A 21,366-nucleotide genomic window follows, 5' to 3' on the forward strand; every position below is an offset into this window, starting at 1 on the left:
TACCTAATGGAGTGTCCAAATGACGTCACACATCAAACAGCCAATCAGGAGGTTAGGGTGAGTGAACCGATTCTAAAGAGTCAGTTCACTTGAGAACTGGAATGCACATCACTAGTACAAAACAGTGCAGACGACCATCAGCTGCCAGGTGGAAATAGTCGACTGGTGAGTGACACGGGCTCTTGTTCGGGAAGAGCTTGGTTCAAACCCAGTCGTGAGAACGTACCCAAATGTGCTTTTACGGTGCAATTAACCCTTTATTTATTTATTCTTTTTTTTTTTTTTTTACCTCGTGGAGTGTACCTATTAAAATGTCCATGAGGTGTACCTACACATATTGTCATATAAAGCAGTAAACCAAATGTCAGATTTTTGTTTTCATGCCCCCAAAATTAAAACAAGGAATAAAACACCAGACAATATGTATATATATATGTGATTTACATTGTTATATGAGTTGGTGTTCAATATTTTATTCCTTAGTCTAAAACCTTTTTTCAAAAACTGTCACTTTCATTTGCAAAAGAAATACAATTTAAAGTATATTTTGTATTTATTTTATTCAATTATTCTACTCTCCATACATATACAGGAATAGAACTTTACGTCTTTTGTTGTCATATAACTGATTTTAATATGGAAGCTGGTGTAACACTTAACAGATTTTGGTTGGTGGTGTGCCTCGACACTTTTTCCAATGAAAAGGTGTGCCGTGAATGAAAAAAGGTTGGGAAACACTGGAGTAAATTATTGTTTCAGTATAAAATCTTTAAAAAATAAAATGGCCCATATTGGTTTATAAAATCTACCGATTTCTGCCCATTTCCAAAGAGCGAATAACAAAATGACAATTTGGAACAATCAAGGCGTGACATCCTTTTTTTAATGCGTTAACCTCTCATCCTCATAAATCTTGTTACACTTCTCAAAACAAAATATAGGCAATTGTACAGTATGTAAAACAAACCCAATTTTATTTTACACTATATACATGTCATGATGTGCGCATTGCATCGTGAAAAACAAACAAAGCAACGTGTGTGAGGTCAATATCAACAAAAGCGTCAGAACAGAACGGAAGAACCGAGACATTTTAGTGTGTTGTTTGTGTCAGTGATCACATTAAATATGCTGGGTGGTTAAAGTAAAGAGAAAAAAAATGTAAAAGGAGATGAATTCAAAACACATTTCAGTGGAATGTCTCATTCGTGCTGTCAAATGTGGCGTTACAAACCCGCAACATCACAAGGCCGACTGAATCCAAATCGACACTGGGTGCTTATCACATGAAATGAGTCAAATCCACATTTTAACATCCATGTATGGAATGTGAAACTTTTTTTTTTTTTTTAATTTATAATTGGAGTTGGTTCAAAAATTGCAACATGCAAGTGGAGTGATCATTGGTGGAGATTACGTTTCGGACATATTTAGTTTTCTTATACTTGATATTTCACAGCTTAAAAAAAAATGATGGGCTAGTTTTTGGGAACATCGCATTTCCTCAAATAATGGCCTTGCCTCTGACAGACACCGTGACTCAATTAATCACCAAGTCTGTCATCAAAATGAACAAAAAAAAAATTCCCCAAAAAGTGGCTGATATGACCTGTGGCTGTTTCAGTGTGTGTGCATTATATATTACTATACTGCAATATATTATTTTATTTAAGTATAATTATGGGAAACGTTTTGAAATATATATGATTAAACAATTTTTCCTTCGCTCCCTTTGAGACACTGCACATAATTACATTTGCTCCAGGCCACTATAAGAGGAAATTACGGGATTTAGTATCTTGTTCAAAAGGTCGTTTTGAATTTCTATTTACTTGTAAAATTTTAATTTGTTTGAAAACTTAAATTGAAATAAAATGATCAGAAACATGAAAAAATTCAAATATGTAAAATTAAAAAAAAAATATAAAGAAAAAAAACCAAAAGTGAAGCGGCAATATTTTTTGTTTCAATTCGAGTATTGTTTGAGGTTTCATAAGTGTTCAAATTATGGGAAGGAGTGTTCTACTTCATCCTTTTAAGTTTTCCAAGAAATAATATGAACCAAAAATGCCAAAGGGGGGTTGACAAATAAGCTTCATGTTTTTATGTAAGTAAATCAATTTACGAGGAGCTTTTTATTTTCAGAAGCTTAAAATATAAAAACTTTTATACTAACGTGGGCTCTGTGTCACTCGAGCTTCATTTTTGCGCACATGAGGAAAAATGTGACGCGACTTGTGTAAGTCTCCCTTTCAATCTTACGTAAGCGTTTTAATCATGAAGCTCCTTTAAGTTTCGATGTCGATATTCTCATGTGACAAAAAACTTCAGCCGTTATTCACTGGGGGGGGGGGGGGGGGGGGGGGGGGGGGGACTGACGTGTAGCCTGCTAAGGACAAAATGTTTGTACAGACACACATTTATAATATACACACTCACTCACGCAGGCATGAGATCACATTTTTTTCTGCAAACACCCTATTCTCTGTGCAAATGTTTTAACACCAGTGGTTCAAATAAAAAACATAAAAAGCTTTATGATCAGAACTGCATAAAAAAAAGAAAAAGACGTTTAAAAAAAAAAATAAAAAAAAAACCTGTGCAGGATGAGCAAGTCGTCATCTTGTGTCGGCATTTCAACAAAGGTCCACGCGAGTCGACTTTTACGGGTTACGCAAGTTCCGCTTCCTCCAGAGTCGCCTACTTCCCCTCATCCGCCATTATTTGTTTGTGCCGAGCAACTACGCACGCGCCTAACTACACACGAGCAGTTTTAGTGTTCATATCTGTCCAAAAATACTACATTTATATGTACATCAATTAAATAGACATCAGTTAAGCACTTATGTGGCTGTTGTTGCTAAGCGGAGGCGGCCGGAAGCCTTCTCCTCTTTTTTTTTCTTTTTTTTTTTTAACACAGATAAAAACCAGGAGAGTCGTTATCCTGCTGGCGGATTAACATCATGCCACAATAAATAAAAGTGAGGGAGGGGTTTGGTTAAGGAGGGGGGCGGGGGTCTGTGCAAGATGGCCGCAGTAGTAGCACAATGTGTACAACTAAGTAGTACAAGTGGTGTGGAGGTCCGACCTCCCGGGAGGGCATCGTGAGCGCGAGTGTTTCTTACATCGTCATCTGCCCTTGAACGCACCGCGGCGCCTCTCCGACCGACACTGTGAACGGGGGATGCGAGGGGGTTGCAGGAGGAGGGAGGGGGTGAGCGCACTCCCCTTTGCTAGTTGCTAGGCTCTTAATGCGGGGTTGTTAGCATGAACGTGTGTTGCGTTGTGTGTCAGTAGCTGTTTTCGTGGCCTGCCAGGATGTAGAGGTTGCTGTGGGCTGTCGGGTTGTCGGTCGGCCGACTCTCCAACACCACCACCCTGAAGATAACACACACGGATTATTAATTTAGTACTAAAATGAAGGAAGGATTTCACCGCAATGAAACGACGGTGTGCACAAATACGCATGATTTTTCAAAGCCGGAATTTTGTCACAAGAAAATTAAAGTAAAAAAAAAAAATCAGTTCATATCAAATTGATTTGCTTTAACCACAAACTGAAAGAAAGTCACTCTTTGAGAAAAAGAATCAGAGAACTCATAGAAGACCCCAAAGAAAAGATGATTTCATCAAAGAATGATGTTAAATCATGAGCGTGCAGACACCAAAATAAATTTCCTTTTTTTCCAAACCGTTTATTTAGACTTTGATGTCTTCACTCTCATTAAGTAAGAACCGCTCCCCAACACCAACACATCCAGCCCCACCCTAACCCAAAACACACACCAGGATTCACAAAATCCCGACAAAGTCAGCGATACCTTGGCAGAGTAACACCTTTGTCATGGTGACCTTTGTGGTCGTCTCGTCTTTTTGTGGGAAGGCATTGGAAAAGGTTAATGCCTGACCGTGTGTGCGTGTGTGTGTCTGTGTGCATGCACCCACCTGTCTGATCCTAGTAGTCTGAAGATACGCGTACTGTCTGAGATCTCTTGTGTAATCTGTGGCAATGTGCAACATTTCAGAGTTACATCATGAAAAACACTATGGCGCGGGTTCCGGGCCGAGAAACCTGGCTCACCTCGTTGGTCTTGAAACTCCGCCCCTGCATGCCGTGCCTCCAGAAGGCCAGCACGCTATCCTGGAGACAAACTGTGAAGAAAAAAAAAAAACCCATGGCAGCCACGGAACATTATTTTGTTGAATTAAGTCCAGCGGTGTCTTCAGTTAATTCCGCAAATGTTTTCCTACCCGTGGACTCGATCTGGAAGTTGAAGGTGAGCTCGGCCGACAATTTCCTGCTGGATTTCAGTCGTCCCTGGAGGTTAACGATCTTGATACACCCTGATGAAGAGAAACGGGGAAATGAGGCGACGTGTTTTGGAGGGCCTAGTCAGACCTCCGGCTGACTCACGATCGAGGCAGACGAGGATGGTGTCCCTCTCCAGTTGCGTGACGTGGATCACGCATGTCTGAGGCGTGTCTGTAGGCCAGAAAGAACACATTTGGAGAACACTTCTCTCAAAAAAAACAGACCTCCAAAATGCTCAGTGTGCATTCTCACCCGTCTCTGTGAACCAGGAGGAGGTAGCGTTGGGGTTGGGGTTGACCGTGCCGAATCGGACCACTTGGTTGAGCTCGCTCCCTTTACTGACGGCCACGCAGATGAGAGGGTACGTCTGCTCCGGTACCACCAACATCTCAAACACCTCCAGCGGGCACGGCAGGGGGAAGTCGATGGTCTGTTTTGCCACCAAAAAATAAGAATCAACATTAAGTTTGAACCAACAATATAATTGTGATGACAAACATGTCCTGGTGACCTTAATGAGCATGAACTTCTGCATGGATTCCACCCACTCCAGCAGCATGACATGGGACTGGAAAGCCCCACAGAGGTACTTGTGGCCTGTATACGGGTTGCGCACTGCACACCGAAGGACAACAAGTCAGAACCAAGACGCACGGTGGCTTGATAATACAAACCACGTAATTAAAATCCACTTGAAGCATTTATCCTTAATATAAAAAAATTGAGGGTAATACAGATACGTACCCACGCAACACTTTTGGCACCCTTTAGTGTCTGGAATTTTTGTGGAAACAGCAAACTTCCTATTCGAAAAAACAAAACAGCACAACTTAAATAGTGACATTTCAAATTGCTGATGGTTACAAATATTATTTATGGGATTTGGACCTTTTACCTGGGTATCATCTTATCAGGCAGCTTGTGTGTGGGAATGGCTACGGGTAATTTCTGCAGCTGTCTGGCCTGGTCGAAGAGTCCCGGCAGGCCGTGAGAATACAACTGGGAGGCTTTTCCTGGAAAAGGCGCAAATAAAAGTACGATTTAATTGTTTGGTAAAGAAAAAGTCGATTGTTGGGGCAGCTGTGAAGCAACTTACCGGATACTGACAGAAGATTGTTGTTCATGACGTACAACCACGTGCAGCGTCGAGGAAAGAGCTACCGCAAAAGGTGCAGCATGTTGTTGTTGTTGTTGTAACTCCACATTTAAAGTCATTTACAAGGTGCACAAATAGGAAAAGCATGACTCACCTGTTCCATTGTGGTCTCATGCAGCTCATTAAGGTTCAGTGTGTAAATTCCCTCTTCAGCGCCAAATATCAAATACTGATCTGAAAAAAAAATACACAACACATGCAAGCTCTGGTAGAACAAAACACAACGATCAAACAGGTAAGCAGAGCTGCAATGAGCACATAGATTGATGGCTCTCGGAAGTGCCTATGTGTATATTTTTTTTACCTCTAGTGTCAGGGTTGATCCAGGAAGTGGCGCAGTGGATTTTGAGAGGGCAACCGTTGAACACCTTGGAGAAACACGCACCCATCTGCAAACAAAAATGGAGGAGCGCTTAGAAACAGTCAATGAGCTGAAAGATCTGCCGCACAAGTCCACAGAGATGCTTACGTGGACTTTAGGTGTCGGTGGGAGCCCGTTGCTACTTGGCATCTAAAATGGATCGACACACAAACGTAATTTTATTTGTTTTTTAAAAGAAAAATGAAGCTTCTGTTTCGATCGTCATGAACAAATTACCGGGACATCCTTCTTGTCCTTCCGTAGGGGGACACTAGGGGGCATCGTGGACTGTTGTCTATCTGCAGGACTGCTGCGCTCCCCGTTGTGTGAAGCGCTCAGGCCGTTCCCTGCAGATAAACAACACGCATAACGTCAGTTTGGGTGAGGCCGAAGGTGATCACGTATCATTGGACTCACGGGACTGACGACATGGAGGAGAGCGAGAATTGACTACAAGGCGGGTGAGGGAAGGTGGAAGGCAGCGAGGGAGGGAGGGAGGGAGATAGTGAGGGGAGCCGGCTGGCATGATAAATGCAGCCATGACTTCATCTTTCCTCTTACTTCCCTATGGCAAGAAGTTCTCTCCTCTTCCTCCATCCTCAATGGAAGGGCCGCTGTTAAATGATTGACAGCACTGGGCAACCAATCAGGTGTCTAACGTTTAGTGTCAGTGACATGTATAGCGAAAAGCTGGTGGGTACTACAAACATGGGCTGTGTCCGGAATCATTCAGTCATTCCCGAATCAAAAGTATTTCAAATGAAAAGCCACTTTGGAACTTTGTCATTCGCGTCACATAATTATGACGCGGCTGATCGATGATATTGAACATTAAAGTAACATTGATTGAGCTCCATCGCAAAATTGATGTTGTGATGTTTGCTTTATCTGTCTTGGCAGAAAACTGGCAGCCCTTTGCAATAATCAGTCGCAAAGAAGTAGCTCTCGGTTTCAAAATGGTCGGTGACCCCTGATACGATTCCGAACACAACCCAGGAGACATTAAAAGTGTTGCTATTAATGGACTCATGGGACAGATAAATCAGTGGGAGAGGACAACTGGAGGGGCGGGGCAAAAGGATGCTATCAAGCTACTGGCTCTTACTCTCGTCCCCATTCTCTTTTTCCTGCTCCTCTTTCACCTCCTTCAGCACCTCCCACGCCTCCTCCAGCTCCTCCTCTGTGTGAGGCGTGTGGAGCCACTCCCAGAAATGCCTAAAGCTGCCATCGTCCTCCGGGGCGGACGTGTCCGCCGTGTCCGTGCGCTCGCTCGCGGTCTCGTTACCTAGGCTGCTGCGGCGGTGCGGCGGCAGCCTCGGGGGCGGCGGCCGCGGGGGCACGTTGGAGGCGGGCTTGGCGGGGCTTGGCGTCTGCGGGACCGGACAGCGCTTGATGGTCCCGCCGCCGTCATCCTCGCTGTGCGATTGGCTGTCGTCCTGTTTGGGGTGTGGCTGGGGCGAGCTGATGGACTTGGGCTTTAGGGAGGGGGGCGGAGACAAGAGTCTTACTTGAATTTCAGGCAGACAAGTAGTTTTGTTCCTCACCAAAGGTCTGTTAACCTACCTTAGGCGGGAGCGGGGGCGGGACCTTTGGTCTCAGGATCGTGTTCATCTTACTACACCGTGAGAAGATTGAGAGAGAGTGACACTGACTTTGCATGACTGGACAGCATATTTTAAGCATACAAGTCAAATCAATCAAAGGGGACATATAGATTTATTTTTGGCAGCTTCATGCGCCACATGCACTGATCAGCAGACTTAATTGCCAAAGTGCAATTTAGTAGCTACCTCCATTTCGTGAAAAAACACAAAGTTTATAATATGTCTCCTTTAAGTGACCAACCACGGCATCTGGGCTAAACAAAAAGAGCACGCGAATCAAGCAAGCTGGTGTCAAGTCTGAGAACTGTAGTGCCGACACGGAACTTTAGACATGCTAGCGAGTCAATTTGGAGGTGTCGTTAGCACTATAAGGACAGAGATTTGACTCCATTTTGCTTCATAAGAGCGCAAAATTATTTCAACTAGCTTGTTAATGAGAGCTACAGGATTGACATGAACACGCAAATGAGAATGGACAGCAGCTGGATAATAAATAGAATGGAGACATGTTAAACCTGTAAATAGATTGCCTTCCACACACATCCCAAGATGCCACATTTTAAATGGGTTATTATCCAGCTTAAGGGGGGGGGGGGGATACAAAGCAAAGCGCAGAAAAAGTTCTCATGTTTGCTTTTCGACATTAAGAGAGTGCATGTTGATGAATACTTGAAAAAATAAGATGCAGCGAGCAGCGTTGGCATCAATACACAAACAAAGAAGCACACGGAGAGATGGAAGCGGGAGAACAAAGCAGCACTTCTGGACCAACTCTGACCCTAAACTGGAACACACTCATCTTTAGTGTGTTAGTGCTTTTTTTTTTTACTGGCTTCCAGGTGAGTGTTAGGGTTAGTTGAGATGAAAAGCTATCAAGATGCACACACACAAACAAAAGGGCGTGATGGTGCGCTGTGCTGCATTTGAGAGATGCGTGGATGAAACTGTAGCACAAACAGGAAGCCTTCCTCCTCCTTTCCTCTGGTCCTCATCCTCGTTTTGATGCGGGCGAGGGAGGGGAAAGGAGGACAGAGAGGCTTCCCGTTCTAAGACTGCATGGGGGGGGGGGGGACTTACTGAGTGTGAGTTTCATCATCATCTGCACCATCATCATCATCCTCATCCTCATCATCCCCTAAGTGTGCCACATGGCCCCTGGGAGAGGAGGTGGAGATAGGAAGGGAGGGCAGATTTTTGGGGGATTCGAGGGGGAGGGAAGATGAGGGGAGGAAGGATGCAAGCAAAAAGGTGGTAGGAGATGACAACAGGAGGAGGAGGAAGATGAGGAAGAGAGGTAAGGATGGGGGGATTAGAGCTGTGTGAAGCTTTGTCCACAAACAAACCGCTAACCCTTCAAACAACTTCTAACAAACAATTAGACACAATGAAGTTCCACTCCTCATTTTTTTCCCCCATCTTTAAATGTGATATCACCAGATTATCAACATACACTTTTGTGGTGACCAACAGTATCGAGAGTGTTGCGACAGATTGCTGCGTGGGAAATGAAGCAAGAAGAACCCCTGCAGATTTGTGAGTGGAGTTGTTAAAATTAAAAATGCTACGACCACGTGCCTGTGTGGAGCGCCAGTTATCAGCGTGTGGAAGCCATGCTCTGCGGGAAAGCGGCTAATAAGCGCAACCTTTCAACTCTGTAACGTTAAAGCGCCAAGCAGAGTGCAAAACGCTGACAGACCGGGAAACGGCAAAGAGTCGTTAGTGGCGCGTCATCAGACCCGATTAATTGCGGATTAATTGGCTGATGCGGTGTTTAGAACGAGAAAAGAAGGAGAGAGGAAAAAAAAAAAATCGAAAGGTGCTGAGTCAGTCAGACTCACCTCTGCTGCAGCTCCTCCTCCACCGATTTGAGAAGACTCCTGTTTGGAGTCGAGAGGACGTTTTTATTAACAGGGAACAAGCAACAAATATTTTAATCAATTCAATCTGCTGCCAGTACCCCGTTCTGTCCTGAGACAGCAAATAAAAAACACAAAGCGCCCTCTACTTGCAATCAAATGTGACACAATGAGGAATGCTAAAAGGAAAGAAAGACAATAAAAGACCAAGGGGACTTACTTGTTTCCTCCGAGCAGACAAGGCGAATCGTGACCATACTCCAACTGCAAGTCCTACAAAAACACAAAAGTGCAGCACTATTGGGATATCACATCCAAAAAAAATGACGCATATGAATTCACAATCAAATAAAAACAACTAATAAAACTGAAGCCTGGTTGGGGGGGGCTTCAGTTAAGAGTTTTACAAGTAGAAGATCATGACGTGTTCAGGCACAGGAAGTATTTGTCTTGTGCGCACATTGTGGCCTTACAAGCGCAGCTGGAACAACGCTCATAGCAAAAAAAAAGGAAAAAAGAAAGAGGAAAAAATCGTGCATCTCCAGCCCCATCTTGTATTTTTTAAGAGACCACCAAGAAAAAACAACAACAAAGTAAATAGAAGGCATTTGGGACTTCAAAACAGCATTATGTAGGATGACTACTGACATCTAGTGGTCATGTTGCAATTTGGAAACCCCAACGTGACCTCAGTTGTTTGACGCTTACCCAAAGTTGGGCCCCACCAAAAGTGTCACGACTCCACATGGTAAGCCATCAACATCGACCGAGTCTTCATAAAACATGTTTGGAATTTATGGGCGGTCTCGCACGCCGAGGACGCAAAAAAAAATAAAAACAACTCTGTGGTAGCCCAAAAAAATTGAGCGACTTTGCGTCAACGTTTCACCATCCTCGTCTTTCCTCCATCGCAATCCCAATGGAAGGAATTTCTGTTATCCACAGTGACGGAAAAACAAACGTAATTATAAGCCGTCTGCCCTCATCATTGTCTTTTTGCTCGCCCTAATGTGGTCGTCATGGTGACCGCGGCGGCCTGTTCGGCGCCACCCGAGCCGCTAAACCATTTAGCATTCCGGGGTGAATTCTACAAGGGCTGGCCCTTTTCAAATGTTTCAACCAAAGTAACTCAGATGTTCGACGGAGAGGATGGAGCTGAACTTGATGAGGTTGTCCACCAAAAACCACCAAGTAAAGCCACAATGTGTAAGCAGCCATGTGTCAAGGCGGAGGGGGGGGAGAAAAAAAAAGACATCTTGAAAAGGAAAAAGGAAAACAAGGAGGGGTGGAAAAAGAGAGACGCACTTGTTCTCTTCATCTACTGTACGAGAAGTTAGAGCAGAAGTGTACAAAAGACATAGCGAGACATTTCGCAGAGAGAAATATCCTCGCGTCAACTCCCCCCTCCCCCATGGGTGTGCCTTGGAGCAAGGCAGCGGGACTTTTCAAACTTTTCTGTGATTGTTCCATTCTGAGTGCTTTTATGTGATTGTACAAACTTCTGAAGGCAGGAAAAAAAAAAGAAAGATGACAGCTACAGATAATGAGGCTGAAAAGAAGAACACACATGAGCAGAAGAAGCGCAACAGGACAACAATCCACCGAAATGAACACACAACAAGAAAGAGGCGGAGATTACGAACGGCGGAGAGAGATGGAAGAGGTTAATGTTGATTGGTGCAAATGAATAAAAAAAAGAGGGGGGGTTGAGAAAGAAGGAGAGAGACGAGAGAGAGAGAGTACTACCAGATTAGATCTCGCGGTATAGTAGAGCTCCTCAACACAGTCCAGATAGGGCTCAGAATCACACTGGTCAGCAAGACAAAGCCAGAGAGACCTCAAGTTAATACATCAACCTCGGACGATGGAGGGGAAATGGGGCGAGGGGGGGGGGGGGGGGGGCGGGGGGCGAGGGATGGCAGGAATCGGTGCATTGATGCAAGACAGAAGATGATGTATGGGAGCGAGGGGGAAACAAAATGGAGCAAGGCCAATATGGGCTCTGGAGAGAAAGAGAGAGGGGATACAGAGACCAATCCCGGGATTGCGGATTTCCTCACATAATGATGTTGATTTACGCAAGTGCAGATGGTCACGGGAATTGATTAGGGCAGGATTCAATTTGTTGAACAAGTAAGAATTTCATGTTTTTTGACAAATATATGTTGCTGATTAAAATGATTATTTTTATTCAAGAGTCGAATAGTGACTATGATGCTATTTATATTTCAATCCAAATAAATGGCAGTCTCCTTGCTGTCACAGAAAAACAGGAGTGTGTTTGTTAAAGACGATAAAAGGAAATGGTCATTTTGGATTGGCGGCTATATTGACGATGAATCAACTTCATTGTTGTTATTTGTAAAGTCAACGCCTCGACTAATGAGTCCAATCCCTACACCGCAAAGGTTATAGTGCATTTTAGGTTCATCCTGGTATTTCCCCGAGAAGCCCAATACTCCAAACTTTTTGGGGTGGCGCATATTAAAAAAAATGCTGCAAAAAAAGACATCATCTTCTGCAAACATCGACTTGACATGACTTCTTCTACTACAACACATTCTGCATCGCTTGTACTGTAAACAACTAACGACACCACCTGCCAAAAAGAAAGTGTCAATGTAAGCAGGAGATACAGCACCTTCCCGAAACCTGAAAATATTTTCTATTACAGCAGCAGCAACAATGGAGGACGATGATGAACTGACTGGATGTGACAGTGAAAAGTGATTGTTACATCAACGACATTCGGCAATTTAAAACCCCCGACACCAATAATGTGTTGACCCAATTTCATGTTTACACTCAAATAGCCCAGACTTCCTCCAAGGCACATTTTGGAACCCCTATGCACCTTTGAATCCAAAAGAACACCAGAGCAACTCATTCAATTGGAGTGTTGATCCAGTGCCATCAACAACGGTGATCTTAAAATGGGTGAGGACAATGACATAAGGTAAGAACTCACCGGTTCGTGATGGGGCTCCGTCTCCTTCCTCAGCGGCGGGTCAAACTTCACCTGTCCAACTGTGAAAATGACCACAGATGGAGGCGGTGAACATTTGAAGGTTAATGTTGTGTATGCGTTCATTCTCTTTGCCGTGAACTCACAGTTGATCTCAGAGAGAGTTTTTCCTTCTCGGGTGCTTCTGCTGGTGGAGCGAATTCGGTGAGGGACGGACACGGGAGACTGAACGGGAAAGAGAAATAGAGACAGAGTCAAATAAAAGCACAAATGAACCACCGCGACGGTTTGGCAGGCCACTCGAGAAGATTACACAAGGTGAAAAACAAAATAATCTCTTTGCTATTTCCTCTTTGGGAAGGGAGGGGGGGCCGATTTGATGACACAGCAAAAAAAAAAAAAAAAGCTGCCAGCTGCACACAGCAACAAGGTCAACACAATCAAATCAAACAAATGCTCCCACGTCAGGATGTTTACATCTATTGATACGGCGGGAGAAGTGCAGCCCGCTAAATAAATACGCTCGAATATCTTCAATCAATGATTTGTAAAAACCTTTAAAATCAGACCGCAACTAATCTCTCGGTTCCTTCATAACACAGCAAATTCACACCATGCTACAAAAAAAGGAGCATTCGGAAAAACACAAATTAGCATTCCCCGGTTCCGCCACTAGGTGGCCGGAACACCTTCCCGACACACGAGCCACTATTTGAGGAAATAACGCTATGATGCGCCACGGATTTCACGGTTGCCACGACAACATCAACTCAACACACGCTTTGTTAAGACAAAACATCACTGCAGACACCGCAGCTCCGAGGTGGTACCTTCCGACGAGCGGGAAAGCGGGGCGCGCGCCGAGCGCCGGGGCTAACGGCTAGGAAGCGGCCCCTGTACTTAAACTGTGGAGGAAGAGGAGGGGAGAGCATGGTGGGAAGGCAGACAAGAACAGAAGAGAGGAGAGGAGAGGAAAGGCAAGAAGGAGAAGGGGAAGCGCTGCAGGATGGAGAAAAGAGGAGAAGGTTGAGTGAGGCCGGTGCCATGGAGGAGGAAGCGCAGGAACGTGGGAGGAGTTAAGGCTGCCGGGAGAAATTGTTGACGTGGGGATTGGAATTTGACAAATGGAGAACAGATGAGACACGATTTGGGGAGGAAGGAAAAGAGGCGACATCCAGTGAAAAGGTCATTAGCACCGCCATGTGCTTTTGTATGAGGGGTGTCAAATTTCCAGTAAATAAAGTTAATTTTGGAAAGATTCGATTTGGTAACAAAAAAACCAAAACAAAAAGGAAAATCAACTGATTTTATCGAATCCAATCCATTGGCTTGGAGAAAAAAAAAAAAATTCCTGGAATTTTGCAACCCACCAAAATACAATAGAAGGCCCGAGCGAGCGAGGTTACCTCCGGTTCGGGGTCGTCGTCGTCAAAGTCGTTGTAATTGTTGTGCTCGGGGTTTTTGGCCCGGTCCAGCAGCTCTTTTGCCAGCGTCCTGCTCAGGGGCTGAGACACAAACGGGTGCTGCAAAGACAGGAAATGAAGCGTTCAAATTTTTTCCGGGGCTCCTACAAGAACATGAATAACAACCACGTTTCATTGAATCGACTTTCTGAACAAACACGTGGACGCTACTTGGAAATCTACCGCAGTCAAAGGACAAAACCTGTTCCGTATTTTGGTGATACAGTCTGACCGATTGTGTTCTCAAAGTCACTAAGACCTTGACGGTGACTTAAACACAAAGCGCCATTGTTTTCGATGCTTCGTTACAAATCCCCGAGCGACTTGGGGAAATGAATTTGTACATTCAATGAGCCCACACACAGTGAGGAAATATGTAAGAGTGGGGGCAGTTTAATAGCTGGGTTAAAAAAAAAAAATCTGTTCATTCTTATGAAATATTACAGAGAATCAACACTGACAGCAAGATATGAAAAAAAAAATTCTATGACTTTCTCACCTGGAGTAGCTTCTCGGCCGTGGGCCTTTTCTTTGGGTTCTTGGTTAGGGCTATTTTTACAAAATGGTGGAAGTTGTCCGTCCTGCGGTCGGGAACACGGCACAGAATATAAACAAGCAAAATGGTCGTTTTTAGTGTGTTTCGGGAACGACGCCTTACCACTTGACTTTGTCTTTCAACTTAGGCGGCTGGAAATTACTCTTGGTCATTAAGAAAAGAGCCCTGTGTACGGGAGAAGGAAAGGGGGGCGGAGCTTAGAAAGGGGATCGCTTTCACTCCTAAAAAATGGTTTCACACACAACCTCATGGGATGCAGCTCAAACATGGGCGGCTGCAGCTCGGCCAGCTCGATTGCGGTGATCCCCACGGCCCAGATATCGCACAGTTGGTTGTAGCCGCCTTTCCTCTCCACGGCCGCCACCTCCGGAGCCATCCTGTTGCGACAAACACATTCTCCTATTCATTAAAGTTTAACAAGAAGCGCCGATTCATCAACTAATCAATCAAATTCTTTCATCCGGCTGCAGTTTGTACACTCGGCCCCTCGCATGCGTCATCAACGACTCACCAGTAAGGTGTTCCGATGAATGACTTCCTCTTGGCCAGAGTTGCCGTGATCTGCGCTGATACGCCAAAGTCGGCTATTGAGAGAAAAATGAACCGAAAGATGAATGACCCCTCGAGAAAGCGGAGTGAGAACAATATAGAGAAATCCCCCAGGGAAGGGGGGGGGGGAAACAAATGGAGATCGACCGGTTGGTCTCACCTAGCTTGACGTAGCCGTTGTCTGTCAGGAGGATGTTGGCGCCCTGTTGTTGACAAAACGAGGTTATTTATTTAGTGTGTGTATTTTGTGATGTTCCCCCAAAAGCTCACCTTGATGTCTCGGTGCATTTTGCCTTTATTGTGAAGGTAGTACAAACCCTGCAAATACACAATCACGCAATTGTTAAAGCTATGAAAAAAATAAATTAAATAAAATCAAGGATCAAAATATGATGCCGCACCTGCAGGGTCTCCCGTGACATGTAAGCTATTTGGGACTCTAACAAAGGCCCGGTTACTAAAAAAAAAAAAAGAAAAGGAAAGAATGAAAAGGTCATTACGTGGACGACCAGACGTGACTAAACAATCAGAATGCGAGTGTCACCATGATAGATGTCCTGTAGGGAGCCTCCTCCGCAGTACTCCATGCTGATCCACAACTTGTCTCGCCTACACACACACACACAGATTAGTTGTGCCATCTTCCATAATGTAACAACAACTTAGCAAGAAAGATGTTTCATTCTAAAATATAATAGATTGGAATGTACCATTTGCCAACAATGGCTTTCAAATCATTCACCAGAAAACACCACAACAATATTAAGTTTGAAATAAATCTTTTGAATTGGATTCTTACTTACAATTTATGTTTTGGAGCTATCCCCTCGTATAATAGTCCATCTATCACTTTGTTTGCATTTTTTTTTTTTCCGTCCGTTCTGCATGCTCATTATCCAAAACACCCAAATAAACGTCAGTAAAATATGTAAAGTGTTCGTACCGGAGATAGCTGCCAAAGTAGGCCACGATGTTGGAGTGCTTACAATCCTTCATCATCAGAATCTCCTGCTGGACAACGGCAAAGTCTTCCCCTGGATGGAAGCAAACAAAGCGGAGGGGATGAAGGGAGCGAGGAGGATGGCCAAAGAGGATGAAGGCCAAGTGCTCACCTGGCTCCAGTTTGATGACTTTGATAGCCGCCAGCTCTGCTGTGTTTACATTACGAGCCTGGAGGAAGAAGAAGGGAGGTTAGCAATCAGGAGGCTCTGAAAGTATGAAACGTGTGGTGGACGGCCAAATGGTTTCCCGCTGTGAACAGCATCCTCCAATTGTTTATGGGATTGTACGTAGCAGGAGGCGAGTGTTTTACATGACACTGACTGGACATAAAACGTACGTACGGGAAACGGAGTCGTATTCCCGAAAAGCCGGGAATTCTTTGCTAAGCGGCGTATTGGCAGGGCAGCAAGGAGGCAGATTTTCTAAAAATAGCGAGCTGTGTTTACATCACTTGCGAAGGAAGAGAGAAGTTCCTCTGTGAAACAAGACATGAATAAAAGATGATTCCAGAAGCATCGCCGCATAAGAATGTGTGAAAGTGAGTGGCTTTAATAGCCGTTGATGGTTTTCTGGGCGTGACTTAATAAATCTTTAGAATGGAAAGTAGCATTGATAAGAGCGGCCATCTTTGAAATAAAATGTTCACGATATAGTGACGATATATTTTTGCTACTTTTCAGCCTCTTTTTCAATGATGAGCCACTGATTTTACTGCATTTAATCCGGCACGCATTATTTGCTTTTACATTGATTCCTATGGAAAACGTTGCTTCGACTTACAAACTTTTCTACTTACAAACCCAATTGTGGATTGAATTAAGTTCTTAAGTAGAGGTGCCACTATATTTTATTATCTTCTGCAGCTTCCAACACAAATTACAGATCCTCAAATTAGCCATCCTTGCTCACAGCAGTTAGCGAGATAACACCTCGACCTTGAAAACAAGACACCACTGCAACGCTGTACGCTTCTGAAAACATACACCCCCATGGGAACTGCAGCCTGGCCTGCATATTTCGCCAAGATTTTGCACACAGCCAACCGTGACATTTCACACGGCGCTCCCGCTCACTTCATTACCTGAGAGTGAAAGCTTCTAATGAAAGAGACCTAAGGACACGCTTTGACTAAAGTGCTGGAAATGTCAACACGTGGACATTTTTTTTCCCCCCCCGACACTTGTCGTTGAGTCTGGTAGAAATGCGAGGAGCACAAGTGGAGAACAGGGCGATGATTGACAGCGCACAATACGAGAAGGCAGCACAAGAGCACGTAACAAAGCCCGTGGCAGGAGGGAGGAGGCACAAAGAGACGTCCAAAGGCGAGAAAGGAGACGTACACAGCCCGCCAGTGTGTTCGCTCGCTTTACAGACAAGCGAGGGTGATGACTCATGGGCGCTCAGTGGCAGCGCTTGCGGCAACAACACACACTTGAATGAGTCCGATTGATTGCGTCTGGTGTTACTGTTCGATCCCCGCTGCGCTTGCGGCAAGTGTTTACATGCTTGATTAAAATCTTTTGGGTTTTTACTGCTGCGAGCAACGAGCGATGAAAAATGTGCATTGATTCATGCGAGGCGCGAAAAGCAGGATTTATATTTTGGGGTGAGACTGAGGCCAGGTTAGCCCACAACAGAAGAATGGTCAGGTGAGGTTAAAGTTGATGCCAAGGTCAACCACAAGCTAACGGCATTAAATGAACTCTTCTGAGCTCGCTTAATGAATGACTTTCAAGGGCCTTTGCGTTTTGTTCGGTGGGTGAACAAGAATGGGGGGGGGGGGGGGGGGGGGTGTCCGCTGGCCATCTGCGAAGCTGGTGACGGCACGCAATCGCCTCGGTCAGTGGGCGGGTCATGCCGCAAGCCCTCTGCGAGGTCGCCTTCCTCTGTTGCCGTGGAACAATAGGACATGAGGGCCTTCGTACGCGCACACGTAAACACTCACGCACACACATAAAGGAAGCCCGGGACTGTTGCATTCCTGCACCGTGGTCGTCCAGATGTCGTACAAACACACAACAAGGCCCGGTGGGAGGAAATTGCTACTATGTGCACATTTTAATTCAGCCTGGCGTTAAACTCAGCGGGACGTACAGGCACAAGGAATTAGCCACTCAAAAAAATAATCATCTAATTGCACGCGCTTAAAATTGATTTCAGAGGTAAAACAGGAACACATTCCTGGACTTGTGTATTGAATTGTGTTTTTGACCAAGAGACAAAAAAGATTTCTCTGTATGCAAGCGACACCGACGCACTAATTGTATACATTCATCACACTGACCAAAAAAAAACAATCCATCATCTGGTGGATAGCTAGCATGCATTGTTAGCATAACTCACATTGCGCTGCGGTTAAAGGCAACTGCTGTCGTGGAAAATCGGAACCGACTTGACTCTTTTGTTTTAACGCGATGGCCTTTCACGCTCTGATCCTTGCCTGGGAAATATGCTAGCAATGTTTAAGAGGAGAGTGTCAAAGACTTTCCAGGTGACAAGTGCGCTTGGCGTAAACCAAAGGACAACCCAAAGTGTGACTGTACTTCCTCAATCTGAAGCTGGACACATAATCCTTGAGAGGAGCAGCTATTACGGCCACGATTATTGACGGGGGTGTAGGCGGCAAAAATGTCATGCACGACCAACCGGTCGGATCGTGACACCTTCAGCATGCACGCCGTAGTATTGAGAAGCAGGTATTCCTAGAAGTACCACCACATCCTGTTTGTTCTAGAGCTGAACATATTTACATTTAAGCGGGGGGGAGATTGTGAACTTTTGACTAAACACATTTTCATCACAACTGCAGCTCCTAACGGCATCATCGAGTATTGGTATGGCGATGATGCCATCAATGCAAGGTGCTAGCTAACAAAACAACAGCCACTTTGTTAGAACCTAACAGACTCAAATATGCGGGAAAAGGTCGCCCGGCATCCCCGTGCCTCCAGGAATGAGATTCCAAGCGTCCGAGTGCAAAATACGAATTCTCAGCGTCCATGTAATGGAGCGCCTCTGCAAATTGAAGACGATCATGTGTCGGGAGGCTCACACGTTGCTTCCTGCTCAAACATTCCGATCCGAGTCGCAGATTTTCACACAGCGGGAGAGCCAAATATAGGCATCAATGAGCTTTTACCGAGCAGGCCGCCCGCTGCTTACACAGACGTCCCAGTAATGCGGCGAGGGTTTACAATTTAACTCTCCAAAACTGTCATCACCTGTTTTGGGGAATTTGGTCATGAGACATGTACAAGGCGAGCCCAGGAAAGTAGATATGTATAGCAGCCATTGACATCTTGTGATTCCTACACATTTGGTGATAATTACTTAGATGTATGATGAACTATAAAACAATAACAGGACCAGTGAGGACAATAACAAGTTTGTCAGAGCCCGAGTGGCTGCAAGGAGCCAAGATAAAACACCTAAAATTAGAAACACACATGATCGACTCCAGCAAGGGAAGCATGCATGCAAGATGCAAAACAACGACACAAAGTTGCAAAAATCAGCATAAAACTAAAAGAATATCCAACAACCGGCCTCGGAAATGTTGCGGTGACATTTTAGCAACATAAGAATCCTGGAAGAGGACCAAACATTATTAAATTAATTTAAGAGTGTTGCGTGTTTCACAGAGCTGCGTTGTGCCAGCTTTGTCTGTCGTTTAACAGCCAGCGGAATGTCATTTTGAAACAACCACAAACCTGACACTTCATTCGAAACACCTTTGCAATCCAAATTGTGTAATATTGTGGCCAGAACCGCGCTCCGCGTGATAAGTTAAAGTAACTGTTTTACACATGGGTATTTAAAACACGAGCTAGAAGTTACAACAATCAGAACATAGCCTATTTTTTTGCCTTTTGTCTGCTAGCTTAATGTTAACACATAAAGGGGAAACACATCAAACCCTTTAAATATAGCAGTATTCTGTCATATATTCTTTATCCTCTGCAAGGAACTGAGACGAGTTGACAGGAGCTGAGCCTTCTATGTTGTCCATATACAGTATTTATGTCTGTCCTATACTGCCCCTGGGCAAGACTACTAAATTTATTACAGTATGTTTATTGGAAGACTGCTGTTTTTTCGAATTAAAAACATTACAAAAGGTTTTTTGTTTTCCATAGGGAGGTTGGAACGGATTTATGACATTTCTATTCATTTCGATTGGGAAAGTGGATTTGAGATACGAGTAATTTAAATTGTGAAGGCATATGAGAAAAGAGGGCAAGCAAAATAAATCATTTACGACATTTCCTGACACTATTCTTAAATATGGTGCTTGATTATTCTTTGTCAAGAATAGCAAAATATTATAACTTACTCAGAAAGTTTTGATTTGATTTTGTTGTCTAATAAATTAAAACCATCGCGAAGGACATGGGCTGATTGTTGATCACAAAGATAACGGACATAAATCACAATAAATCAAATTGCCCAACTATTAATGTGTTAATTATTTGTGTAATAACCTTATAGAATCGATTTTATCGTGCTAGAGCTGAAGAGATGTTGCTAATGTTATTGTTTATCGTAGCTTGTTGTTGAGATAGCATCTTTAGAGGGGGCTTACGACAGCTGTCAGCTAAGCGGTCCAACTAAAGGACCTTTTTCCGGCAGCTGTGCAAAAAGGTAAACCGTCAGTGAAAATTTGCGCACACAAATCAATGCACGTTGTGATTTTGTGACATTATTCCACAACATAGCAATCAGGTTTAGCATCGCAATGCTAACACAAATCAACTGAGTCCATTTTCGGACAGCTAGCTTTGCACATGTCCGCTATCCGGTGCTGTTTTCTTCTGACGTAATCGCACTAAAGCAGGCAATAGACTGGATGTAGAAGCCGACATTGAAATGCAAATAAATGCATTTAATAAGATAGTGTGACAATAACATCCAGGATTTCAAGCGGCGGGGCTAGCATTAGCTCTATTTGACGCACTTTTAAACGGCCCACAGCTTCAAGTTGTGACAGTGACAATGTTGGGCCTTCCCAAATGAGTGACATGAGTGGCAAAAACACACATTTGATTCCATTTAAGAGACACGCCCAGCACTTATGGGTGTCCGATTATGGAACCCCGAGTCAACTGCGCGTCTTCCCCCACTCTGGCTGCAGTTTTTTACCTTGTAGACGTCTCCGTAGGTGCCGCTTCCTATCCTCTGGATCAGCTCGAAATCCTCCTGCGGATTGCGGCGGGACAGGTCGACGCTGGCGTTCATCATGGCCAAGTGCCGCTCAGGGCGCCGGACGACGCGCGCGGTTGACGGACACCGACGATGTTATGTGCGAAAGGGGATAATTGTCACGGAGAAAAAAAAAACATACGGCGTCAGAAAATAACAACCCGAGCCCACTCCTGCTCCAACATGGCGGCCACTGCGCTTGGAGCATGCGCATTGGAAGTGCCCTCCTCTTCCATGGAGACTGTCCAAGGCACATGCGCACACATCAATTTACGGACAAAATTATTTGAATTAAATGTAATAAAGGTCAACAAAACTGCATTCCATTATTTATTTTTTTACA

At 44.4% G+C, this 21,366-nt stretch overlaps 1 protein-coding gene across 9 annotated transcripts; it reads right to left on the reverse strand.

The window, feature by feature from the left end:
- Nucleotides 1-861: 861 nt before the first annotated feature.
- Nucleotides 862-21,246, reverse strand: LOC148392863 (mitogen-activated protein kinase kinase kinase kinase 3-like). Of its 9 annotated transcripts, XM_088384505.1 has the most exons (36): nt 20,964-21,246; nt 15,935-15,992; nt 15,766-15,856; nt 15,367-15,431; nt 15,224-15,279; nt 15,093-15,140; nt 14,983-15,025; nt 14,785-14,857; nt 14,519-14,650; nt 14,376-14,438; nt 14,217-14,298; nt 13,661-13,777; nt 13,085-13,159; nt 12,401-12,479; nt 12,258-12,316; nt 11,036-11,098; nt 9,510-9,562; nt 9,272-9,310; nt 8,511-8,588; nt 7,393-7,444; nt 6,935-7,304; nt 6,067-6,176; nt 5,938-5,979; nt 5,773-5,857; nt 5,563-5,642; nt 5,409-5,469; nt 5,208-5,325; nt 5,057-5,115; nt 4,824-4,927; nt 4,565-4,742; nt 4,415-4,483; nt 4,252-4,344; nt 4,082-4,152; nt 3,946-4,001; nt 3,822-3,869; nt 862-3,378 (listed from the first exon to the last, which is right to left on the reverse strand). In XM_088384505.1, the coding sequence occupies exons 1-36, from the start codon at nt 21,060-21,062 to the stop codon at nt 3,291-3,293; spliced, it is 3,057 nt and encodes a 1,018-aa protein (XP_088240631.1). In that variant the 5' UTR covers nt 21,063-21,246; the 3' UTR covers nt 862-3,290. The 9 variants fall into 9 exon arrangements, with proteins under 9 accessions (XP_088240631.1, XP_088240623.1, XP_088240629.1 ...); XM_088384497.1 differs by lacking the exon at nt 13,085-13,159 and having other exon boundaries at nt 20,964-21,245; XM_088384503.1 differs by lacking the exon at nt 13,085-13,159 and having other exon boundaries at nt 7,115-7,304; nt 20,964-21,243.
- Between the last annotated feature and the right edge of the window lie 120 nt (nt 21,247-21,366).

The sequence above is a fragment of the Syngnathus floridae genome, chromosome 9 (assembly GCF_059516105.1).
Source record: "Syngnathus floridae isolate MCC-2025c chromosome 9, RoL_Sflo_1.0, whole genome shotgun sequence".
In the NCBI taxonomy this organism is placed as follows: domain Eukaryota; kingdom Metazoa; phylum Chordata; class Actinopteri; order Syngnathiformes; family Syngnathidae; genus Syngnathus; species Syngnathus floridae.

Coding starts and splice junctions, on each gene's coding strand:
- LOC148392863 (XM_088384505.1), bottom strand. CDS start 21,062: ATGATGAACGCCAGCGTCGACCTGTCCCGCCGCAATCCGCAGGAGGAT. Junction 15,026..15,092: donor AAATGCACCGAGACATCAAG/GTGAGCTTTTGG, acceptor TGTCAACAACAG/GGCGCCAACATCCTCCTGAC. Junction 13,160..13,660: donor ACGACGACCCCGAACCGGAG/GTAACCTCGCTC, acceptor CTTCCTCCACAG/TTTAAGTACAGGGGCCGCTT.